General features: G+C 36.5%; 2 protein-coding genes and 1 long non-coding RNA gene across 7 annotated transcripts in view; 2 read left to right on the forward strand and 1 right to left on the reverse strand.

Moving 5' to 3' along the window:
• Positions 1–1,649: 1,649 nt before the first annotated feature.
• On the reverse strand, positions 1,650–6,230 carry LOC101740473 (uncharacterized). 2 transcript variants are annotated; one of them, XM_004932648.4, is made up of 5 exons: positions 5,897–6,230; positions 4,975–5,001; positions 3,954–4,040; positions 2,717–2,950; positions 1,650–1,747 (listed from the first exon to the last, which is right to left on the reverse strand). In XM_004932648.4, the coding sequence occupies exons 1-5, from the start codon at positions 5,927–5,929 to the stop codon at positions 1,718–1,720; spliced, it is 411 nt and encodes a 136-aa protein (XP_004932705.1). In that variant the 5' UTR covers positions 5,930–6,230; the 3' UTR covers positions 1,650–1,717. The 2 variants fall into 2 exon arrangements, with proteins under 2 accessions (XP_004932705.1, XP_062531246.1); XM_062675262.1 differs by having other exon boundaries at positions 1,650–2,950; positions 5,897–6,030.
• Positions 2,944–9,085, forward strand: LOC134201099 (uncharacterized). The gene is made up of 2 exons (XR_009976280.1): positions 2,944–4,160; positions 8,992–9,085. It is a non-coding gene; the product is annotated as an uncharacterized LOC134201099 (long non-coding RNA).
• A 7,132-nt stretch (positions 9,086–16,217) lies between these two features.
• Dh31 (diuretic hormone 31) overlaps positions 16,218–23,262 on the forward strand; it is a 66,542-nt gene continuing 59,497 nt past the window's right edge. Inside the window, exon 1 of one of the 4 annotated variants that reach the window (XM_062675112.1) lies at positions 16,218–16,365. The gene's annotated coding sequence lies outside the window, so the exon portion shown is untranslated. 4 annotated transcript variants of the gene reach the window in all.

Below are 23,262 nucleotides of genomic sequence, written 5' to 3' on the forward strand. Positions count from 1 at the left end.
CGGCCTCGAAGAACTAAATCTCTTCCAAAAACACTGCCGTGGAAGGACGCGGGACCCCACTATCTGCATTTTCCTAAGAAAACCTCATGACGCCTCAGCATTGAGGACTATTGACGCAAAGACTCTTACTGGTGGTAGGACCTCTTGAGACTCCGCGCGGGTAGGTAACACCACCCCGCTTATTTCTGCCGTGAAGCAGTAATGCGTTTCGGTTTGAAAGGTGGGGTAGCCGCTGTAACTATACTTGAGACCTTAGAACTTATGTCTCAAGGTGGATGGCGCATTTACGTTGTAGATGTCTATGGGCTCCAGTAACCACTTAACACCAGGTGGACTGTGAGCTCGTCCACCCACCTAAGCAATAAAAAAAAAGAAAAAAAAGCCTATTTGACCAAATAACTTGAGACCGCTTTGTAGTCAAAGTAATGAAGACATAAAAATCTTCTCTTGAAATATTAAAATATAAAAACAAATATATAATAAACTATGTGACTAGTTCAAACAAAGCATGGTGTCAATGTAACGGATGTCTTCAAGGAAATCAGGCCTGGTCACCAAGCATGAAGTTTTATTACGACCTTCTAGACTTCTCTTTGTATTAGTCCAAACTAGTTCGGTATGCATTCGTCGACAAATATCTGTCAGATAATTAAGTGTTTTCGGCTTTTAATTAACAAATATCACGCTTAGAGAACTTATAACATTGTGATAAATTTAGAACAAATAGTGGTCGACCGAAATTCGACCATAATTAGTTTAAATTAATTTGAACATTATTATGGTTCTATTGTCAAAGACTATACTTTTAAAATCACAGCCATTTCGCCAAGGCTACACTATATACAATGAATATTAATGACAAACAATATTAATCTATTCTCAATTTGACGGAAGACTTTAACAATTAACATTCTTCACTCCTTCTCTATATTATTATTCTCTATAAGTGTGGGAAATTTCATACTATTCCGTCTACGCAATTTTCGTATTATTAAAGAACAATAAAACATTGTTTTTAACGCCATCTCTTAAGTATCCGAGTTAAATAAATTGCTTATAGTAATGTTGGCAGCGCCATCGACATGTCATTAAATGAAAAATTCGACATAACGTCTCGCAGTAACGCAACGTGATTTTTTTCCTACCTATTCGTTGGTAGCCTATCGGGGCATTCCAGCTACGCGCGGACAGGTAGGTAAGCTCACGGGCTCAAGCTGAGAGAATTTGCTAACACTAGCCCTAGCAAGAGTAAACCTTCGCAAAATCTACCACCGGATCGGAATCGCGACCCAATGAGAAGATCCGGCGAGAAGCTCAGTGGGAAAATTTTAGTGAGCTACTCGTAGGCCGTACTCTTCGCAGAATTACCACCGGATCGGAATCGCGACCCACTGAGAAGATCCGGCGAGAAACTCAGTGGGCTAGAGATCGGGCTCGGACTCATGATTGCTGGTTGGCGTACACCATACCACTTGTAAATAAACAAACAAAATCTATAACGGGAGCAGCTATTGAGAGGTACTTACCTAGGTACATGCTTAGACCCCAATAAAAACAAAAGTTTTTTAAAAATTGGATCCGACTTTTTGCGTCTTTAATCCATAAATACAGCATTGAATAAATGTGACAAACAAAAAACTTCGACTTAAACTAATTGTAAATTCGTTTATTTAAAAATAATTCAACCGTTACAATGGAATTGTTAGAGTGTTCGCTTTCAGCAGGTCCAATGTTCGTTGGGACATTTCTGAAAATAAAACAAAAAGTATCATAACTCTAGACTTAATTAAAATAAATATGAATTTATTCCGTACAAAAGGAAAATAAATAAAAAACGCTATGTTGTTTTGAAACGATAATGCGAGAAGGTGTTTAAAACAGCGCGATTGAATGTGTTCCTCGGCGCAATCTTCAACTATAGCTGGCTATTCGATATTGTTAATATTTAACATACAAGTTCAGCGGCTACCCGAGCCTATTGTTACCACTAAACTAACGCCGCTTGAATTTGGCTACCTGAACTATTGTTAACACGAAACTAACGCCGCTTGAATGTCAAAGTCTCTATTGGGTATAGGGACTGTCGCCCCCTTCAACCTGTAATGTAAGTAAGCGGTAGCAGCAGACACAGCCCGCTGAGATTCTCGCCGGATCTTTTCAGTGGATCGCTTTTTCGATCCGGTGGTAGATTCAGCAAAGCACTGCCCTTGCTAGGACACGCCCTTGATTGTTAGCAAATTCACCAGGCTGTTACTAGGATAGGTAGAAAAAAAGAGCAGAAAGGATGGAGGTACTAACGGACTTACAGGCTTAAATATACCCTACTATAAATTTCACCGGTGTCATTTTTTACACGATATAAAACTTAATTTTTGATTAGGTTAAGCTGGTTAAGGTTAAGGTTAAGTTGTTGTAGAGTTGACCGGGGGAAACCCCCTACTCTACCCGGGTTCTGACCCTGGGCGGAGATTGGACATGTGGCGAGACAGTGCAAGGAGAGTCGTTTGATGGGTAGGGCCCTAAAAAAATATCCTTGGGCTTGTGGTTTGCTCCCAACATCTGCGGACCGTCAAGACCTACATAGGCGCAGAAACCTAATGTATGAGGTTCGGCCGCTGTTCAAAAGGAAAGGAAATGTCAGATATTGGTTGATTGAGCCGAACTGATTGAAATAACGATTTTGGTCATGGCTTCTGTTGATTTCCCAATACGTCACCTTCAACATAGCGATTCCGGTACACGTGAACACATCGTAGGCACTACAAGGAAATTCTAGGTACTGTCTCAGATCTTTGTCAACGCAGTCGCTGATGGCCTTCTCCACGGCCACTGACCAACCCTCGTGCTCTTTCGCCCATTGTCGAAGATGCGTTTTGTATGCTTCCTTGATAAGGGTCTTGTTTTCAGTTAAAAAGCCCGACTTTTCGAAAACGCATTGAATGTCCTTGCACTGTAAAAGATCAAAACAATTGCTTAATTTGATTATGTTGTTTGTTGGCAGACAAAAATATTACAAATATAGTTTTATTGGACTTGACTGTCTTGCGTTTACTACGAAATAAATTTCACTTATACCTTAGCCTCAGCAACACGTGGTGTTTATGCCATGAAATTGTAGCTTATGTGATAGGTTGCTATTTTTAACACAGCGCCATCTATGAGATATTAATGTTAAACAGTATTACAATTGTCTGTAAAAACTGATTTAAGGCGCAAACTGTTTTAGACTTATGAAACTTACAACTAATAACAATAATCAGCATAAGAAATCATTTTATTGTTAATTAATAAATATTGCATCCATTAATCGAAATAAAAACCATCCTATGGCCGAAGTTGGAACAAAACATATATTAAAAAAAAAGAAGTTAAAATCGGTTCTGTAGTTTAGGTGTCCATCGCGAACAAACAACTTGACACGTAATTTATTTAAATTAAGAAGATGTGCAGATTGGGAAATTTCCCATTTAGTTTATACTTTACTAATCGGCAATATAAAAAAGGTACCCAGCCACAAAAATACAAATACATTATTAAAAATACTTTTACGTATTAACCTCGCATTGATTTATTTTTATTATAATATTTCCGATGTGTCGAATACTTCAGTTTTCATGGTTAAAGACAACTAGAGCGATATTTGTTTATCGTGCCTACTGCTACCGTTAAGAAGTAATGCATACCCTGTTTAAAAGGTAGAATAGCCGTTCTTCTATTTAATTGAGTTTTAGACCACATATCTCAAGTTCAGAGGCGGCAACTTATTAATCACTTAAGCTATGGGTTGTAAATTCGTTCATAAGTAGGAGAAGTGTTAGCAACGTCATCAGGTTTGAGCCCCGTGAGCTCACCTACTAGTTAAGGCGACGCTGATATAGCCTCTCAAGGCTATCAGCTTAGGTAGGAAAAAAAAGGTAGGGGAAAAAATACCGATAATTAAATTTATCACTTACAGGTCCAGGCAGCTTTGGGTTGGAACATTCTGCGAGAGGTTCTGGATTCCCCAATTCAGGAATGTTACAGCACGCCGAAATTGGTTTCTGTAAAATACCATTTATACCATTTCGTTATATACTTAAACAACACAGATATGAATTTGAAAAGTGAATGGCAGGATGGCATCTAGTAAAAAAAGGGCTCGCCAAAAATTTGGAATTCTGGTAAAATATTTACTATTGTTGTTGTTGTTTTAGTTGTAGAACCGCAAACGTTACCTTCAAAGTCGGAAATAATTATCATGAAAGTGCTTAATATCGTTAAGTGTGTAAAACTTTGAAAAGTATTAAAGCAGGTAAGAATAGTATTTTGAGTTATTAGTGCTCCCAGGGAACAATTTGAGAACGATTATTCGAAAAAGCCGTTACTCGTATATATAAGGAATATCATCTTTGAGCCATTTTTTATCGCCTTTGTAGGCAGATGAGCATACGGCCTACCTGATGGTGAGTGGTTACCGTTGCCCATGGAGATCAGCAATGTCAGGATCAGAGCTAAGCTACTGCTTACCATGATTTGCAATTGTAATGATATGTCGTGGTTAAATTATAATACGTGAAGCAAAAACTTTGTATCCCTTTTTACGAAAATTGCGCGGGCGGAGGAGTATGAAATTTTCCATACTTATAGAGAAGAAGTGCAGAATGTTAACATTTTTTTAAGATAATGCATAAAAGATACATTAAATCAATAAAGAAAACGTTACACACACTACCATGTATTTGACACCACACATACGTATAAATATACTCTTTGTAAATTGTCAAAAAGTCTGTGGTCAAATTGAGAATAAATTAATATTGTTTGTCTATAACATTATTTGTCTATAGTTTAGTCTTGACGAAATCAGTGATTATAGAAGTATAATAAATAGTCTTTGACAATAGAACCAATAAGAATGTTCAAACTTATAATTTCAATTAATTATAGTTGAATTTCGACTACTGCGGGGACCACTACTATTATTATAATACATACCAAAGTTGCTTTCGCTGCTTGAGCTACCTGGAAATATTTTTTTTTTTAAATTAGTACAAAGACTCCTAATTTAAAAATAATTTAGAAAGGTTTTCTTTGGATTTTACAGCAAGGCGCATTTTTTTTTTCTTTTGGGATTACTTAAGTGTAGTATAACAAAATAAAAAAAAGGTATTGGATATCACTAAACGACTTTGTTATTTATATATTTCTCTGGCGCTCAGTCAAGTTCTAAGTATTTATGGGTTCAGTATCGAGATATTATACGTGTTATTATAATAATAGTACAAGACGTGCTCTGCGGATTCACACGGCTTAAATTTGTAATTTAGATCTTATAAAACACGTAACATTTTCCCGAGATAAAAACTCTCACACTCTCTGTAGCATAAAGTACCAATCGATTTACACTAATTTACGATTCAGAAAATACATTGTAGTACTTAATTTAAGAGATATACCTGGAGTTCCCCGTTATGCTATTTACCATAATGCTAACTTTTACAAAATTCAGTACACTAGTATTTAATAGCTAGCAGATTTATTGGAGGTAGGACCTCTTGTGAGTCCGCACGACTAGGTGCCACCGCCCTGCCTATTTCTGCCGTGAAGCAGTAATGCGTTTCGGTTTGAAATGGTGGGGCAGCCGTTGTAACTATACTGAGACATTAGAATTTATATCTCAAGGTGGGTGGCGCATTTACGTTGTAGATGTCTATGGGCTCCAGTAACCACTTAACACCAGGTGGGCTGTGAGCTTGTCCACCCATCTAAGCAATAAAAAATAAAATAAAATAAAACTTGGCTTTGCCTGGGTCATGTTATTGAAATATGACACAAAAAATTTATGTAGGTAAAACAAAAGTCGAATTTTTCAAACAGTATTCTAAATCAAACTGTTTAAAAATAGAACATTACTCACTGTAAAAATTGCAAATAAGACACAAACTTTCATTTTTATGATTTTTCACTCACCACCCTTCCCAACACAAATACGTATTCGAGAACGGCTCGGATAAACAAAACTGCTATAATAGAGACAGTTTAACTTATTTATAAATACGCACTATCTAGAGTCAAAGTTCAATTGAGTCATTCGAAGAAAATCATTATCGTTATAAACATTAAAATTGTAGAATTACAATTGTTCTGACATTGTCCATTAATAAAAGCGATTTGAATTTAAAATTTAAAAACAGCGTGTCACCTTAAGTTGAACCTTTTCACTGCTTACTTGCTACAGGCAAAGCAGAGAGTGATAAGAAAATTCTGTGCTTACGAAGTTTGTAAACAAAACAAATTAAATCGTTCTATTAGTGTATGGTATATGACAGCTTACTATGAACATCGGTGAAATTTTACAATATTAAGTGATCGTTTTAAAACCAATAGTCTTTAGCACTTAAGATGTTTTAGGTTTTTTTTTGTTGCTTTAATGGGTGAACGAGCTCACGGCTCGCCTGGGGTTAAGCGGGTACCGGAGCCCATCGACATCCACAACGTAAATGCCGCCACCCCTTTGACATATAAGTTCTAAAGTCTCAGTTTTTACAGTACAACGGCTGCCCTACCTACCATACCCTTCAGACCGAAACGTATTACTGCTCCACGGTAGAAATAGGCAGGGTGGTGATACCTACCCGTTCGGACTCACAAAACGTCCTACTGTCAGTCCACAAGACTTCCTGCCACCACCAAACTGCTGAAACGCATGATGGAAAACACGCGGGAGCTATGATGGCCATACGTCATTAGTAACAAGCCTTACCCAGAATAAATTAATAGAATGACTTAACCTTAACGCTTATTTTGCGCCTTGAAGACATTTCATTTCTTAGTTTTGTTTTCAATCCGGTCGCAAACAATACTGTGAACTTTTTATCTTACGTTCCATTAAAAATAATGGCATATCGATTGTTTATTAGCACGTGACTAAGTTTAATGTGAATATTTTAATACAAAAAGTTGTAATTCGTTATTATTATGATTGTAGTATAAATGGGCAAATGACCGTGATTTGCAAAGCCTATACTCCTCAGTAAAGATCACCGTCAATCTTGCGACATGAGATGGAAATCAAAATCTTATTATAATAAGGTTGTCCTGAACTGAATCTGAATTAGTTAGGTCAGAAATAGTTAGTTAGCTAGAAATTGCTCAGTGAAATTAATATGTGGGCGTTTCCAACACAAATATTATGTAATGAATACCACAAAAAAGTTTACCTAAAGAAATCATATTGTCGAAATAATAAAAAGTTCCAGTTTACGTGCGATTCTACCAATGTTCAAACTCCGCAGGCATGTATAATTTTTTTCCAACGAAAAACGTATCGAACCTTATATTCACGAATGACTTCCACGGAGAATAATTTTAATATGTAAGGTAGTAGGTTGTGTATTGTAAGCCCGCACTTGTATTAGATACTATTAACCTACCTGCTTCTGCCCCCAAGCTGTCATGCTTTTGAGTTTTAAGGTGGGATTGCCGTTACATAGAGAGTCGGGACTTAACCTCAGAATGAGTGGCGGCATGCATATTAACATTGAATTCCGATAATCATATAAAACTATGTGGGCGGTGAGTTCGTTCACCTATCTAGGCAATAAATATAATTCTTTATACGATTTGTATACCTATTAATATTAATGCGTTTTTTTATTTATTTAAATAGAATCGTTAATAGTTAGTTATCATCTTGAAAATTACGTGTTCCAATTGCAGATTTTGTAAAATACTCAATCCACATTTGGTCACGATTTATATGGATCTTCAGGAAGATGTCTTAACGACTTGATTAGTCGTAGGCACTTCGCAATAATCTAGATTTTATGCTCCATAAAATGTTTGGATTGTTGGACGAGCATTGGCTATTAAAGCAGAATTGACGATTCACGTAATTTTATCTGGCAAACAAATTAGTGTATTAGAAACTAGGGTTGTTTGTGTTGAAAATTATTAAAAAAAATATCGGAAAATGCAACTTACTTTAAATATTCATCGTCCTGAATGGTTTTCTGGTGTATCGTATGTACCAGAAACATACAAGACAAGCCCACACAGATAACAAAACCCAAATGCCTTTTGCTTTAACCCAAGATCTGACTCGAACACTAAACCCCAGCCTAAAGATGCGACCACTATTAGTAATGTTTCTAAATAATACCTAATTGCTTTGTTTATTGCATTATTGGGTGAACAGTCCACTCTGTCTCTAGTAACTACCCAGATGTAGGTATAATATATTCGTCAATAACTTTTAGTACGTACTAAGAAAAATTGGTATCTACCAAGCGGGATTTGAACACAGGCACAAAAATTGCATTGCTAAATACGGGTACGTCGGGCATCTTATCCTTAATGCCCCGGCCGCTTTTGAAAACATAAACAAATTATTCCTACAACAGAAAGAGCGTTACGAATTATATTATTATTATCTTGAGTGACGTCGATACAGTGAAATATTGAGGACTTATAGTTGTAAAATGATACTCAATATATTATAAGTCATGTGCAACAATTACGAATGCCAACGGATCTCTTATCTTTGTTATTGTTTTGAAGTTTTGCTATGTGAATTAATACAGGGACTTTAATTATATGTTGAATAGTGATCTAAAAATTACGGGTTTTTTTAAATTTATTGCTTAGATGGATGGACTAGCTCACAGCCCACCTGGTGTTAATTGGTTACTGGAGCCCATTGACATCTACAACGTAAATTGCCACCCACCTTGAGATATAAGTTCTAAGGTCTCAAGTATAGTTCCAACGGCTGCCCCACCCTTCAAACCGAAACGCATTACTGCTTCACGGCAGAAATAGCCAGGGCGGTGGTACCTACCCGTGCGGACTCACAAGAGATCTTACCACCAATAAATGATCATAGAGAACGATGTTCGCGCTAAAGCTTATTTATTTATTTTTCTTATTTACTTAAGAGTTAGAGGAGGATAAACGATCTGTAATGTTTTTGACTTGGAACGAGTGACTTCTGACACGTGCCTTTCATTTCAGGGACGGACAATATACATAATTATGGCGTCATAAAAGACTTATGTATACATATTTTAAAATTGATGTTTAAATAAAGGAAAATCTTCTTAACATCCTCATTTGTATACCATGAAGATATTTGTTGAATTTCACGGACTTCTTAACCTTGTACATAAATTTTGTGTAATACCCAAGGGGGTTGTGAGCGCTCATTTTATGGCCCGTAAACAAGTCTTACGTACGCACATTGTTGTGTGGACACCGTTAGCGATGTCTATGACGAATTTTATTGCTATTTGTAGAACGAAAGAATCCCTTTTCGTGTCTAGAAATTAAAAGGAATATATATATATATATATATATATATATTATTAATACGTGAAGCAAAAACTTTGTATCCCTTTTTAAGAAAATTGCGTGGACGGAGGAGGATGAAATTTTCCACACTTATAGAGAATATAGAGAAGAAGTGCACAATGCTAATATTTTTTTAAAATAATTCATAAAAGGTACATTAAATCAATAAAGAAAACATTACACACACTACATACCATGTATTTGACGCAAACACGTATGCATACTATTTATTGTCAAACTTTTGTTCTTGACGTCTGTTGTCAAATTGAGAATAGATTAAATATTGTTTGTCTTTGTTAATATTTTATATAGTGTAGTCTTGGCGAAATTTGTGATTATAGAAGTATAAAATACAATCATAATAGTGTACAAACTTACAATTCCAATTAATTATAGTCGAATTTCGAGTACTGCGGGACCTCTAGTATGACATTAACATTTCATTAACATGATGAACCAAAACATTTTTCGAGCAAATATGAGAAATCAATAATTAATAATTAAAATATAACAACATTATAGTATCTACAGACAAAATTAAACCTGCTTTTACTGTTTAATGTCGGGAAAGCTGTTAAGTTTTCGAAATGTCGTAAATAATATAATGACTTTAAAAAACGCAATAATAAACTTTAAAAATTAAAATAAACTTTTTTTTATTGTCCTTGTAGGCAGACGAGCATACGGCCCACCTGATGGTGAGTAGTTACCCTCGCTCAATGACTTCAACAATGTCAGGGACAGAGCCAAGCCGGCTGCCTACCGTTTAATAATCTCCACAGACCTTGTTTGAAGAAGGACATGTTATAGCGTAAGCTGTAATAAAACTATCATTTATCAAATATGAATCAATGAAATTAATTTTTTGATGATATAGGTAATGTTATGAAGAAAATTTTAGACTGTTAAAGCACACTGGGCGAAAAGCGAACATTTACATACTAAAGTCAAACCTACATTTTCCTAAATCTGCGTATGTCTACTTACTATTGGTAGATGCGTTTAACAGGCCAATTAAACAGATGAGGACTTGTGAAGTGTTTCATTAAGCGCGGAATGGTCGGTGCGAGCCACGTTACGCGGCTTATTGACTGTAATCCCGTTCATGGCTTTCTGAAGTGTCCAGCGGCGCCGTACTTAAACGTATCGAATGGTTTTTTTAAGTTTCTGTGTTCTCAAAAGCAATCTTCTTATTCGTGGCCTAAAGGATAAGACGTCCGGTGCATTCGTATGTAGCGATGCACCGGTGTTCGAATCCCGCAGGCGGGTACCAATTTTTCTAATGAAATACGTATTTAACAAGTATTCACGATCGACTTCCACGGTGTAGGAATAGCATCGTGTAATAAAATCAAACTCGCAAAATTATAATTTGCGTAATTACTGGGGATAGGACCTCTTGTGGGTCCGCACGGGTAGGTAGCACCATCCTGACTATTTCTGCCGTGAAGCAGTAATGCGTTTAGGTTTGAACGGTGGGACAGCCGTTGTAGCTATGCCTTAGAGCTCATATCTAAAGGTGGATGGCGCATTTACGTGGTAGACGTCTGTGGGCTCCGATAACCACTTAACACCAGGTGGGCTGTAAGCTCATCTACCTACCTATGCAATAAATAAAAAAATGCAGCCGTGGATTAATGATAAGGATTTGTGTCACCTGACGTGAAGTCCGAATTAAAATGCAAAACATTGATTAAATATTTTTTTGGTTGGCACCGAAGGTACATGAGCTCTATCTGCGGTAAATGGTGGTCTATAGTTTCTCATACATCTAAGCTACCGCGGTAGATTATTTTCGTACGAAGTTTTTCGAATTTAATTTTCATATTCATGTTTATCGGAATGGTTGTCCGTAATGTCACCATGCATTAAATTTTCGTGTATTTTGTTTTGAATCATATCTTTTTGTGAGTTCCTTAACGAATACTCAAATTGATCTTGTAATAATTTCTTAGCATCGCGTAATGCGTTTCACAATGTTATATTTTCATGGTACAATCTGGCTCTGAGATGATAGCACCACTGTTTTTATGGAACTTAAGACATGTCCTTCTTCAATATCCTCCTAGTATTGGTGACGTCCATGGACAGTAATTTCTTTCCATCACGTTAGCTGCAACCTCATCTGCCTACAAGAGGAGCAAAAAAAAAAGAATCCACTCTTAGCTCCGAGATGCGTTTTCAGTAAATATGCCCAATAAATACGACTATAAAAAGCCATTTTAATTTATTACGTTACCGTGGGAAGCTGTGCGTAGAAATGATGTAAAGTTTTCAATGGGAGCTATATTCGCAATCTGAAACTATACTACAATATTAAGGGTTATTTTGATATTGTAGAAAAAAACTATCAGCACCTTTTTATTACTTAGACGGGTTACCGGAGCCAATAGACATTTTCAACGTAAATGCCGTCACCTACCTTTGTTAATGAGTTCTAAGTTCTAACGTCTAGCGAGTTGATACAAATAAAAAAAAAATGTTTAAAAAATCAAACAAAATAGGCTTTTATAGAAAATCCAACTAAAAAATAGAAAACAAATTTTAATACATTTGAAATAAAAATAGTGTCAGGAAAAATGATTTTATTATAAAAAAGCGCGGGGTGCTTTTCAGGATATTATCAAAATAACCCTACTACTCATATCTGTTTATAAAGTATTTCTAACTACTGATACCATGCACCCCACACTTTTTTTACAATAAAATAATTTTTTCTTACACTATTTTTAATTCAAATTTATTAAAATTTATTTTCTATTTTTTAGTTAGATTTTCTATAAAAGCGTATTTTGTTAGTTTTTTTTAAACTATTATTTATTTTTCATTTATTTTTAAATATTGAATTGCCATCGGTCCTTAATAAGTAGGTAAAGGTATACCCTTTCGAGTTAATCCGACGTTTTGAAGGGGGTCAAAATCATGTTCAAAGATTCCGTTACATACTAACATACATACGTCTAAATCTAATAAAAGCGTATTAAAAAAAAGCATTCGTGTCTTTTCGGAAAAAAAAAGTTGTTTAATGTTAAATAAAGTTCAGTGCCGCAACGTGAGCTCACAACTACGTAACTTAGGCGCCTTATCGCCGTCACACCGCTCCAATCATATTTCCTTTTGTTTGTCCAGCGTCTCCCCAAAGCCGGCGACGCCATTGTCAAGAGAAAAAAAAAATACAAAACACCCTACCACGGGTTTCTGATCACGATTCATCCCGATTAATTTGGTCAGACTTACAAACAAATCACGTTTCGTTTAGAATATACTTTTATCGCAACAAAAAAAATTATAGAACGTATTTAGAAAGTGTAACTAAATAATTTAAGCAGTGATATGAAGTTGGATTTCGATCTTATTCCTTTGAAAAATCCTCAAATGATAGTCGTTTATTTAGTGAATCAGATTAATCAAAAGAACGGGTATACTTTGTTTGTTTCTCTTTTAAAATGAAATTATATCTTGAGCACTAGTGTTAGGGAGTCTTTTGAGTTAGCACGTTTACTGGTTCCTTGCGTTTTTCCGCCGGTCTCCAAGCCACCGTTGTAACTATACTTGAGACCTTAGAACTTATATCTCAAGGTGGGTGGCGCATTTACGTTGTGGATGTCTGTGGGCTCCAGTAACTACTTAACACCTGTGGGCTGTGAGCTTGTCCACCAATCTAAGCAATAAAAAAAAACCAGAGGCAGTCTCAAACTTCTGTATCAACTGTTTTTGTTGTTGTAGCCCACTGGTACATAAGGCCCTCATAAGCTGTCTACACTTGACCTTCTGTTACGCTTGCTCCTAGACATCTCTCCAGGTCACGTCAGCAGTCCTCATCTCGCTCTCCACGGTGCGTCGCCAAGTGTGTACAGGGCGACCAGGTCTTCTCCTGCCACGCGGTTGCCACTCAAACGCAATTGATGCCGCGTTGACTCCGCTGCGCCGTAGAGTGTGCCCTATCCAATGCCATTTCCAATGGGCAATGTTTTGAGTGATGGCGGTTTGATCACAACCAGTCCAGAGGTCTTTATTTGATATAGTGACCGGCCAGAATATACGGAGTATTGTCCTCAAGCACTTATATACAAACATACAACTGTGAGCCAAAGTAATAGCGTAATATCAAGTGGGTTATTAGCTCGTCGACATATTGTGAAATTCTAAAAAAATGACGGTCTTGCAAATATGATTGATTAAAAATTTCGTTACTCAATTCATAAGAACGTTATACAAAACGGTAACTATAGACAGTACGGGTTTTGATAAACACGAATTTAAATTACACGTTGTTAGTTCTGTAAATTCCAGTGTATCTTATTTCAAAATCCCTTGAACTCGATTAGTTTTCATTGGGATCGAAAAGGAATATTCTGGTAATCTAATATCGCGATAGTGATCTAATATCGCGAACAAACATAAAGATGTACCTCATGACATCACAATTAGTGGAGATCCCATTGACACTGCTACGTATGAGGAGAATGTTCCATATTAGAACTATGGACCTTTATACTCGTATGTATTATGTTACTGACGAACTATTTCGATCAGAATTGATGATACATGCAAATGTCAATATATTACATAAATTGTAATATAAGTGTGTGTAAGGAACTATCCTTATATATAATCCTTTCAAAAAAACGATTTAAAAGGAATCAATTATGGAATGGAATGGAATTAGCAATTTCGATCTACAAATTAGTAAATAAATTGTATTAATAGGTCGAAATATTTTGATATCATTTCTTAAGATAGGCATTGGCGTTCATTTTAAGTCTATAGGCTCAGGGAATCACTTAACATCAGGTGGACTATAAGCTCGATTGCCCAAGCAACACAAAAAAACGTTTAAATTATAGTTGAAATTTAGTCAAAATGACATGTCTTGTGTTTTTAAGATTGAAGGTAACTGTCCTCAGTGACACCTTATAGAAGTTTAGAGGAAAAGGAAAATAAAATAAAAGATACATTGCTTTTTCATTTTTTTAAATCATCAATTGGTCCGTACCGTAATAATCGTGTTATTATAAAATGAACAGAAACAATAAACGTATCTACCATTACTAAAATATTATATAAATATTATTATAGTTACATATAATAATTATCCACATGAAATGTTCTAAACACAACTAAATACGAACCACCAAAATTTTCTGGTACTTCTGCGTCTGGTTTTGGTCCTAAATGAAATAAAATTAACGAAATTACAGAGTATTATTAATTGTGCAAAAAAATTATATTAATGTAATCATAATACTCGTACTATCTCTAGACTTAAAGTGAATTGTACAAATTTTATACCTAATTAGAAAACGAAATATATGGTTTTATTATACCAAGATATACCTAAATAATTTTACATGTAGGTAATTAGAATCTAATAATATGTAATATAACATAAAAACATTCAAAAGTTATACCAAAATTTTGTATCAATTTCCGCGCTAATTCCGTTAATCTCTAAAGGCTTGTCTGAAAATACCATGATCGCTTCAGATAACATTAAGCGTATGAATTAGTACTGTTAGGAAAGTTGGGTTATATCGATAAAATTCAATTCTATATTTTTTGAAATAAAATAATCTATATATTAATACGTGAAGCAAAAACTTTGTACCCCTTTTTACGAAAATTGCGCGGACGGAGGAGTATGAAATTTCTCACACTTATAGAGAATATAGAGAAGGAGTGCAGATAATTAATTTTTTTTTTAATTATGCATAAAAAATACATTAAATCGATAAAAAAAGCATTACACGCACTACCATGTATTTGACACACACACCCACGCATGCATACTATTTGTTTATTGTCAAACTGTTCTTATTGCTCAAAGTCTGTTGTCAAATGGAGAATAGATTAACATTTTGTCTAAAGTGTAGTCTTGGCGAGATCTGTGATTAAAGAATTATAATAGTATTTGACAATAGAACCATATTAGTGTACAAACTTATAATTTCAATTAATTAAAGTCGGATTTCGACTACCGGGGGACCACTAGTAATAGTAAACAGTGAACAAACGTTCACGTAGTCATGAAAATTCGATGAAGCTATAACCCCACTAGCGTTAGATAGGCAATAAAAAAGTTGACATATCTAATCACTCTGTTAACAACTTATTACTAGCTGGACGGTGAGCACATTTACCCACCTAGAAAAAAATAGAACATAACAAAAAGCTGACAGCTTCTAATATTTTACGTCAAAGTAGAGATTCAGGGGGACAAATAAGCTTGGATCCAATAATCGCATGTCATTACTCTATTAGATTGTGTTTTCCTCCAATAACTCAGGAACCTTTCTCGAAAGATAGAATTTTTCTCTTGGATATGATTATAAATTAACAGGTTTTGATATTGCTTTTTCTCGTCTAGTCTAATTTTTTAAATAATAAGATACAGAACATGTATTTGATAAACAAATTAAAATGAAGTAAATTTATCACAATGAGGACATGCGATGTTGTGTTGTTGTCCCCGAAATTTTTCATCGTAATCATTTTTGCAAGTAGAATATGTTAATAAATTGAAATATTCTATTTTTAAATTATTTTCTTAATTACAATAAATGTGTTATATAATATTATGTCACTAAAGAATAGTACGTATTTTATTGAAAGTCATAATTCCACGAAATACGAGTCATGGGTACAGAGTGAATGTGAGTGAGAAAATTTAAATAAAAGCAAAAAAATCGTTTCTGATAATTAATTTAAAATAAATATCACTGAAATATAATAATAAATCATAAAAATCAACACTATACGTGTTCGCAAAAATGATATCTTTCGAAATTGTGTGTATATTATAATTTTCTGAAAATTCACAGAAGATGGCCAAATCGTGGTGATAAAAGTAATTTTGATTTGTCAAATTGGAATGTAAACTATGTTTGGGTAGGGCGGTGGGCGGCCCAGGGCGGCGCCCGCTCTGCTTGATGATATATAAGGAGAGCTTGGGCGGGCGGCGGCACAACACTTGTTGCCATCACGCAGTAGGTGCTGTGCTCCTGATCGTCGACGCCGCTGCAACTTCACGACGCTCAAGTAAGTTCTTAGATTTTTTTATTAAATTCCATATTTAAATGTTAGCGAACGGAGCTGGTAGGCAACAAAAAAAGTTTTTTTTTTCATTTTCAAAGTTTCTTTTATATTCATATTTTAACTAAATATTTTACTCAAACAAAATTTCCATGCCCTCAAAATGAATGTAGGGGAGTTAGAAATAAAATTACGAATTTTGTTTTACCAATTAAGATTTTTTTTAATAAAAGAAAAACCGTCTAGTCTGTTTTTTTGTCTTTTCTGAAAGTTAGCTTTCAAAAACTGTAACTTTAAAAAGTTAATTATTACTTAAATTTACGGCAAACTACGTCTTACGCAATAAGTATGATTTAAAGGGTCACGGTATGTCAGATTTTTAGATAAATTTCTTTGTAGCTCGTAATTTTAACATCAAAAATATGACTAGACGATGCAAAAGTAATTTGTCTGATTTATTTTCTTTGAGTCTTCAAATGAAATATAGTATGATTATACGTTTTATACATTTATTTACTTTCCCGGGCTAATACTTTCTTAAATGGATATGAAAATAAAAAAGCTCTTAAACTCTCTTTCTCTTTTATAAAGGTAAGGAAAGAACTTTAACTTAAAAGTTAAACGAGGTTTGTTCAAGTACCTTTTTTTTGATGTTGTATGATTTGTTAGTTAAAATTTACTTTGAAATATGAAGATTGCGAGAATACAAAAATACTGGAAAAAAAATTGTATAAAGAAAAAAGAAAATCGTGAAGTGCTATTAAGTTAAAATTTTTGATGTAGCTTAAAAAAACCACTACTCACAAACTATCTACTTTTTCATTGCTGGAAAATCTGTAGCTGCTTAAAAAGCAATACTGAATGGTTCAGTGGCTTAATAGTAAACTTTCATTTACATTTTTTTTTTAATTAAAGGTACGTATAACGAGTTTAACTTCAATCATAGAAAATTATAAAAATAAAGTCAAATCAACTTTTGCATAAATTACTTTCGTTCAGAATCATGTATAGGTTTTGTGCTTTTTCACAACCTCGAATATTTAAATCGAATAGGTATATAAAAGAATATGTTCCTGAAAAATTCTCATACGTATATGAATACAAATATACGAATAAAAACATTACAGTCATTAACTACAGATTGATTTCAAAAAGAGGAACATTAACCGTACTATATTTTACATTTACACTTCCAACATAATTAAAGTTACAAAGCACAGTTAGATTTTTTTTATTGCTTAGATGGGTCGACGAGCTCACAGCCCACCTGGTGTTAAGTGGTCACTGGAGCCCGTGGAAATCTACAACGTAAATGCGCCACCCACCTTGAGATATAAGTTCTGAGGTCTCAATATAGTTACAACGGCTACCCCACCCTTCAAACCATAACGCATTACTGCTTCACGGCAGAAATAGACAAGGTGATGGTACCTACCCGTGCGGACTCACAAGAGGTCCCACCACCAGTAAAATTAAAAGATTATGTTGCTTAAAGCTTGAGAGCATAAATACACTTTAATTATTACAAAAAACATTTTTATTTTACAACTCAGGTAATTTTAAGAAAACGTTCCATTGAAAACCAAAAATATTACCCGAAACCTTCAAATAGATTTATTTAAATTATATCGTACAGAGTTACTGGTATAACTATTCGTATTTGCAGCAAATAATAAATTAAGACCATTCTCATACGATACACCTACTTACGCCTTGCCGAGAGCGTTGAGATTTATGGTTATTAAATATTTAATGGCGTTGTACTTCAAAAAATAAAAATCAACGTCCTGAAAAAAAAATTTATAGAAGTTAGAGCTCAGAATACTTCATTTTATTCAATAAATGTATGGTACATATATATTTTAGTTTCTATTCAATGTTTTTTTTAAATAGTGTTCTTCCAATATGCATTCCTTATATTACGCAAATAAGCCATTTTTTGTTAAAAAAACTATTTACGTCTTTATAATTGTAATGCAATAAAGATACATAATTCAGCGCGTATGTTAAGTAAAAGATAAGATTACGTTGCTTTAGTGGTGAATAAGCAGAAATCAAATTAATCCGAATCGTCAAATAATATAATTGGTTTTTTTTTTTATCGGTTTTCAAGAGTCGTAGACGTAATCAAAACTACTTTTACGGTTTTATCTCCCGTTTTTTGTCATTATAATCATATTATTATTATATTTTTTATTGCTAGGTGGGTGGACGAGCTCACAGCCCACTTGGTGTTCAGTGCTTAGACATCTACAACGTAAATACGCCACCCACCTTGAGATATAAGTTCTGAGGTCTCAGTATAGTTACAACGGCTGCCCCACCCTTCAAACCGAAACGCATTACTGCTTCACAGCAGAAATAGGCAGGGTGGTGGTACCTACCCGTGCGGACTCACAAAAGATCCTACCACAAGTAAAAATATTATAGTATTTCCTACGTATCGAATAATTTACAACTTTGTTGTGGTCGACTGAATTGAAATTATTGCTTAAAATAAGTTCCCTTTTAATATTAAATTTCACGCGTACAAAAAGCAGCCTTCAAGTCGGCAGTTAAGAATTTTAACTTAGTAAAATTTATTTGTCAAAATCATTCGCTACTGAGAATTTGTGTTATTCAATTTCCTTCACGCATTCTCGTGTAGGGATGTTTTTGACACATTTCCTTGTATCTAAAAAAACAAACTTACAAAGACCAAGAAGATAAGAAGCAATTTTTACATTCAATTTTAATTCAAGTGGAGATTCTCTTTAATATAAGTTTAACAGTTCAGTCAGCGTTAAAGCCGCAAAGTTTTAGAAATGAGTCGACTATAAAAAACATAAAACGTTCATGATCTCGATATTATTAGTGAAGTTTCAGCCGCTTAACGAATGAACGAAGTATATTTTGGATTCACATGCATCTGCTGAAGTTAAGTATGGAACTAAAAGTGTACATATAATATTAAACCATAGAACAATCAATTATTTCAAAATATATCAAATTGAAGACATTTGCGGTCGATTGGTAATCACAAGAAACCAATTTCGTTGAAAAAAATATTTTCCAGTCTCCTTTGTATTTTGTCTCGATTAGAATTAACAGTTTAATTTCAAATGTAAATAAAACAAAATCTAATAGTTAATTTTGTTTATTCAAGTGTTTTTTAGTATTCGTCTTTTCAATGGTGCAGGCAAAACACTAACTGAAAATTCGATATTATTTTGATACCTATTTAAACTGAAAAATATTCAAGGCTACAGGGGCAATAAAATGAACATAATTTTAAAATTTAAGTAAAGTTAAGTGTAATTAAAAAAATTAGTAATATACATTTTTTATTTATGGATTCGTGTGAACGCAAAATCACAATATTAAACAAAGCATAAAGTTTTTTGATTACCCTTATGTGATGATATGAACAGGGGCACTGATAAATAAATACTCGGGATTTCATTGAATGTGTTTAGAGAAGTATCGTCGATTCGTATTTTTCCAAAGGGACATTTATATTAACAAAATCGCGATCCTCAATCTTAAGAAAAATGTTACACTGGAAACACCTCGGGAATTGTAATGCCTCTGCGTTCTTCGAAAAATTTCTCTGGAGTAAGGTTTTCTGTTGACCATGTGAAGTTTTAATCAATCATATTTAAAAAGCACATTGCAGTGTTTCTCGTTCAGCTTAAGCAATTCATATTTATTTTTCTTAGAATGTCAGCTAACATTGTTTGTTATTAAATTTATGTATACGATTTTATATTTCCACGCTAAATGCAAACTGAATATTAGAAGATAAATCGATGAAGAAATTAAGTAATTTCTTATAGAGTTTAACATACTTAGATAATTCGGCTAATGTAATTTTAAAAATATTAAGTAAACGATTGGATTAAATTATAAATAGACAAAACTCTTTACATTCGCACCTTACAGATTTAATATGTAGATGTAATTTCTCGAATAACCTCGAAGCCTACAAAAAAAAATAGATATTATAATTAGTCTTTGATTTAAATCGTTTTTTCTTATTACGGAATGCTTTAGCATGCATTGTCCGAGATATTACTGTTAGTTTTTTTGTAGCTTAGATTAACAAATATATGAATGAGATGTTTCAATGAAGCCGTTTGTCATAAAGAAATAGCTTCATAAAGTTAGACCCGTAGAATTTATTATACGTACGTGTTACCTTCATCCGTAATATTATCAAAAATATGTTCGGTGTATTTGGATCGAGCGATTCAACTGTGTCAGGGTTCGGATTCCGCAGGCAGGTACCAATTATTCTAATGAAATACGTACTTATGGAATGTTCACGAATGACTTCCACAATGAAGTAATAACGTCGAGTAATAATAATCAAACCCACAAAAAATGTAAATTGGATAATAGCTGATGGTAGAGCGACTCGTGAGCGTATATGGGTAGGTACCACCAACCCGCCTATTTCTGCAGTGGAGCAGAAATGCGTTTCAGTTTGAAGGGTAGGGTAGCCGTTGTAACTATACTGAGACCTTAGAACTTGTATCTCAAGGTGGGTGGCGCATTTACGCTGTAGGTGTCTATGGGCTCCAGTAATCACTTAACACTAGGAGGGCTGAGCTCGTCCACACATCTAAGCAATAAATAAATATATGTATATAATATATATTCACTACAATAGGCACGGCATGTCTGCTCTACTAGATTGTTTTATAACTCACAGAATGATAGGCCACTGAAACAACTAATTACAGAACTCTGGTTTCTTAAGTGCTAGTTTATATCAATAAATCAAGTGTTGGGACCACTAAAATAACTTTAGTTGTAACGTTAGTATAATGTTAAGTTTCGGATTTCCATAGGCTGGCGAACAATTATCCGTCAAGTGTGCCACAAACTCATCTGTCAATTGAGACTATTAAAAAGTCACACCCAAAAATAGTATATATTCTGTATATAGAATTTTACTTATTATAAATAATTAAAAAGATAGTCTATAATTGAAAGAAGAAACAATCAGGTACATTTTGATCTAAAAAAAAATTTGTTTGTTTTTTATTGCTTAGATGGATGGACGAGCTCACAGCTCACCTGATGTTAAGTAGTAACTGGAGCCCATAGACATCTTCGATGTAAATGCGCCACCCACCTTGAGATATCAGTTCTAAGGTTTCAAGTATAGCTACAACGGCTGGCCCCCCCTTCAAACCGAAACGCATTACTGCTTCACGTCAGATATAGGCAGGCTGGTGGTACCTACCCGCGCGGACCCACAAGAGGTCTTACCACCAGTAATTACAAAAACTGAATGCCTGTATGCTTATGTTCTATGCTCCTCCTGGAGACGCTGGATGAGGATCCGTGGGGGCGACCCTATCACATGGTGCGCAATAAAATGCGCCCATGGGCCCCCCCAATCACGGAGCGTCTCCAGCCTCAGCAGCTGCGGGACATCGTCTCGGCGCTGTTCCCGCAGGGGCAGGGGGGATTTGTCGCTCCCGCTATGGGCGCGCCGCCGGAATACGACGGCGACGCCCCTGCTGAGGTGCCCCATATAACAGGGGCGGAGCTCCGTGTGGCAGTACGCAAAATGTGCGCAAAGGACACTGCACCTGGCCCGGACGGCGTCCATGGCCGGGTTTGGGCCTTGGCTCTTGGTGCCCTAGGGGACCGACTCTTGAGGCTTTATAACTCCTGCCTCGAGTCGGGACGGTTTCCTTCATCGTGGAGGACGGGCAGACTTGTGCTGTTGAGAAAGCAGGGGCGCCCGGCGGATACTGCCGCCGGGTACCGTCCCATCGTGTTGTTGGATGAGGTGGGCAAACTGCTGGAACGCATTCTGGCAGCCCGCATCATCCAGCATCTGATCGGGGTGGGACCCGATCTGTCGGCGGAGCAGTATGGCTTCCGAGAGGGCCGCTCAACGGTGGACGCGATCCTTCGCGTGCGGGCCCTCTCGGAGGAGGCCGTCTGTGGGGGTGGGGTGGCCTTGGCGGTGTCGCTCGACATCGCCAATGCGTTTAACACCCTGCCCTGGTCCGTGATAGGGGGGGCGCTGGAAAGACACGGAGTGCCCCTCTACCTTCGCCGGCTGGTCGGCTCCTACTTGGAGGACAGATCGGTCACGTGTACCGGACACGGTGGGGTCGTACATCGGTTCCCGGTCGTGCGCGGTGTTCCACAGGGGTCGGTACTCGGCCCTCTTTTGTGGAATATCGGGTATGACTGGGTGCTGAGGGGTGCCCTCCTCCCGGGCCTAAGCGTAATATGTTACGCAGACGACACGCTGGTCGTGGCCCGGGGAGGGAGCTTTGCTGAGTCTGCTCGTCTTGCCACCGCTGGGGTAGCGCATGTCGTCGGCAAAATCAGGAGATTGGGCCTCGACGTGGCGCTCAGTAAATCCGAGGCCATGTGGTTCCACAGGCCCCGGAGAGTGCCACCTGTCGATGCCCATATCGTGGTTGGAGGCGTCCGGATCGGGGTCGGGGTGCAGTTAAAGTACCTCGGCCTCATTCTGGACAGTCGTTGGACCTTCCGTGCTCACTTTCAGCACCTGGTCCCTCGTTTGTTGGGGGTGGCCGGCGCGTTAAGCCGGCTTCTGCCCAACGTCGGGGGGCCTGACCAGGTGACGCGCCGTCTCTATACGGGGGTGGTGCGATCAATGGCCCTATACGGGGCACCCGTGTGGGGCCAGTCCCTGGCCGTGGGGGTAGCGAAGTTGCTGCAACGGCCGCAACGCACCATCGCGGTCAGGGTCATCCGTGGTTATCGCACCATCTCTTTTGAGGCGGCGTGTGTACTGGCTGGGACGCCGCCTTGGGTCCTGGAGGCGGAGGCGCTCGCCGCTGACTATCAGTGGCGAGCTAACCTTCGTGCCCGGGGCGTGGCGCGTCCCAGCCCCAGTGTGGTCAGAGCGCGGAGGGCCCAATCTCG

Source organism: Bombyx mori, chromosome 23 (genome assembly GCF_030269925.1).
Source record: "Bombyx mori chromosome 23, ASM3026992v2".
Taxonomy (NCBI): Eukaryota; Metazoa; Arthropoda; class Insecta; order Lepidoptera; family Bombycidae; genus Bombyx; species Bombyx mori.

Coding starts and splice junctions, on each gene's coding strand:
- LOC101740473 (XM_062675262.1), bottom strand. CDS start 5,929: ATGAAAGTTTGTGTCTTATTTGCAATTTTTACA. Junction 5,002..5,896: donor TCTTATTTGCAATTTTTACA/GTGAGTAATGTT, acceptor AAATATTTCCAG/GTAGCTCAAGCAGCGAAAGC. Junction 4,041..4,974: donor AAGCAGCGAAAGCAACTTTG/GTATGTATTATA, acceptor GGTATTTTACAG/AAACCAATTTCGGCGTGCTG.